We start from the raw sequence: 2542 nt of genomic DNA, 5'->3' as shown, positions 1-2542 counted from the left end.
ACACACACACACACACACACATACACACATACACACGCACACACGCACACACACACACGCACACACATACACACATACACACACACACACACTGACTCACGTACACACGCGCTCGAACGTTTATTCACCAATCCGAGTTCTAGTCCCAATGAGGGCTGGAATTTTTAGCAGCGTGTGTGTGTGTCTGTGTGTGTGTGTGTGTGTGTGTGTGTGTGTGTGTGTGTGTGTGTGTGTGTGTGTGTGTGTGTGTGTGTGTGTAAATTACCCATAGATTGGATATATATATATATGGGATAAATATGGGCTCTGATCTCTCAAGTGAGATACAAAGCTGATACCTCTGTGTTTGGATAGCCAGGGCAAGTGGCAGTCAATGGTGTCCGTTGGAGATCGATCCGGGTGTACGTGCAGAGTTATTGGGAATCAGAAATGTATTCACTGTTGAGACGATTGATTAAGACACTGAAAGTATACATTGCTTAGGCAAAAGGTTGATGGAGAGAGTCACCGAGTACCTCAGACGGTTAGAGTCACTGAGTACTTCAGCCTGATGGGCAAGTGCCACTCACTCACTGTGCTTGGGCAAAGAAATGGAGGTCTTTGGGATCACGAAACAGAATCGAAGTCCAACGCGTCTCAGGAGCTACCGGTGCGGCGAAGAAATTGGTTTTAGGTTTCCTCTTCTATGGAGATGTGACAGATAACTTCGCACCCGTGGAGATAAGCGTGTAATAGGTCACTCACTCGCCACATCTGCCGCGTGTCTTGCTCTATCCAGTTCTCTCTCCCGGGACAATCTTTGGTTTAAGAAGAAAATCGGAGGCAAGAACTGGTTTACCAACAGAGTGGTTAACGAATGGTATAGACTTAGGAACCTTGATGTACTGAGCGCTGAAACTATTCGTTGCTTTAAGAGAAGATTAGATAACTTCGTGGTTAGCGATTACAGGTGGTAAGGGGGATGGAACTCTCTAGTGTAGACTTTATGGTCTCTTGCGGTCTTCTCCATTCTTATGTTCCTTCCCCCTTTCTCGTCAAGCCCGTTACTTCCTTCCTTCCACTTTCTCGTCAATCTTCAATCTTCTCATTTCCCTTCCCCATGTTTCTTCCTTCCTTTCTTGTTTCACAACTCGTTTCGTTGATTTTCTTTCCATAAGTTTTTCTCATAAAGACTTGTGTTGCTTGTCTCCGTAGAGATAGGAGCAGGAATAGGTTTGTTTTGGACAGGAAAAATACATCCTGGTAGCGTAAAGGTTCCTTGTCGTTTTAGAACCTGCAACACTAAAGCGGAAACTTTCGTTAAGAAGTTGGCAGTTTCATGTCAGAGTCGGACCAAGAGAGATGAATGGTAATTTCTCTCTCTCTCTTTTTCTTTCTTCTTCTCTGTCTCTCTCTCTCTCTCTCTCTGTCTCGTATGACGTATCTCACTTATTTTCCATGCATGCTAAAATAGGTACACTCTTCATGACTATATATGTGTTCTACGTGCAGATGCAATCGCAAAGTACAGTTCATGCTCATATCTGGGATTTGAAATTCGACCATGAGAAGGACGTGGGACGCGCAGAGGCTCTGAACTTTTTGGGAGCCATGAAGCTGAGCGATTTCGAGATTCACGAGGAGCTCGGCAAAGGAGGCTTTGGCTGCGTCTTCCGAGCCACAAGAGTCGCAGATAGCCTTGAGGTTGCCATCAAGAAGATCCCTCTGGCTGATGTGCTTTTTTGGGGACGACGCCACTGGAAGAAAGTCCCAAGAGAGGCCGCTCTTTTATAGCGAGTACAGAAAGTTCCTGGTGTAATCAAATTACACGACTGCTTCAGTACCAAGGACAGCTTTTACATGGTAATGGAGCTGATACCATCAGCTGTTTCCTTCGTCGATTACATCAGGAGCGGGAAAGAACTGCCAATGACCGACGTCAAGACACTGTTCAGGAAGATTGTCCTAACAGTCGAAGGATGCCTAGAAGCCGGGGTATCGCATAAAGATATCAAGCCCCATAATGTGCTTCTCTTTAGGAACGCCAGCACAGGACAGTTTGACATCAAACTGATCGACTTTGGCTGTAGCGAAAGAATCACAGGCTACAGAGGGAAAATCACGGGCGGCACCCGAATTTATTGCCCTCCGGAGTATATCAAGGGTAATGAATACCTTCACGTTCCCGCAACCGTGTGGAGCCTGGGCACGCTCCTATTCTATCTTGTGTGTCACTATAACGCGTTCCGCACCAACGACTCCATAATGTAGGCCAGTCCAGACTTTCCTAGTAGCGTATCCAAACTGTGTCGCGATCTTATAATGCGTTGCTTTGCAATGGATCCGTGGAACCGCCCCTCGCTTCGCGGCATACTCTCTCACCCGTGGTTAACGGGTCACTCCGGCTGCAACTCCGAGGATAATTTCAATATGGAGTTTGATCTTGAAACGGCTAAAGTTTTCAAGAGAAATGATCCTAAGGTGAGGTAGGGAAGACGCCCCGAGATGGCGAATAAGAAAGCCCCAAAAAAGAGGCCTTTCAGAAGGAGATTATGAAGACAAG

At 46.4% G+C, this 2542-nt stretch overlaps 1 protein-coding gene across 1 annotated transcript; it reads left to right on the top strand.

Annotated features, from left to right (window-relative positions):
• The first annotated feature begins 1839 nt into the window (after positions 1 to 1839).
• LOC143022729 (serine/threonine-protein kinase pim-2-like) lies at positions 1840 to 2250 on the top strand. Its single transcript, XM_076181076.1, has one exon. It carries the CDS (start codon positions 1840 to 1842, stop codon positions 2248 to 2250), a length of 411 nt encoding a protein of 136 aa, XP_076037191.1.
• The last annotated feature ends 292 nt before the right edge of the window (positions 2251 to 2542 follow it).

The sequence above is a fragment of the Oratosquilla oratoria genome, unplaced genomic scaffold, assembly GCF_046742065.1.
Source record: "Oratosquilla oratoria isolate Oo_2021 unplaced genomic scaffold, ASM4674206v1 SCAFFOLD153, whole genome shotgun sequence".
Taxonomy (NCBI): domain Eukaryota; kingdom Metazoa; phylum Arthropoda; class Malacostraca; order Stomatopoda; family Squillidae; genus Oratosquilla; species Oratosquilla oratoria.
This window is presented reverse-complemented; position numbering and strand designations above follow the sequence as displayed.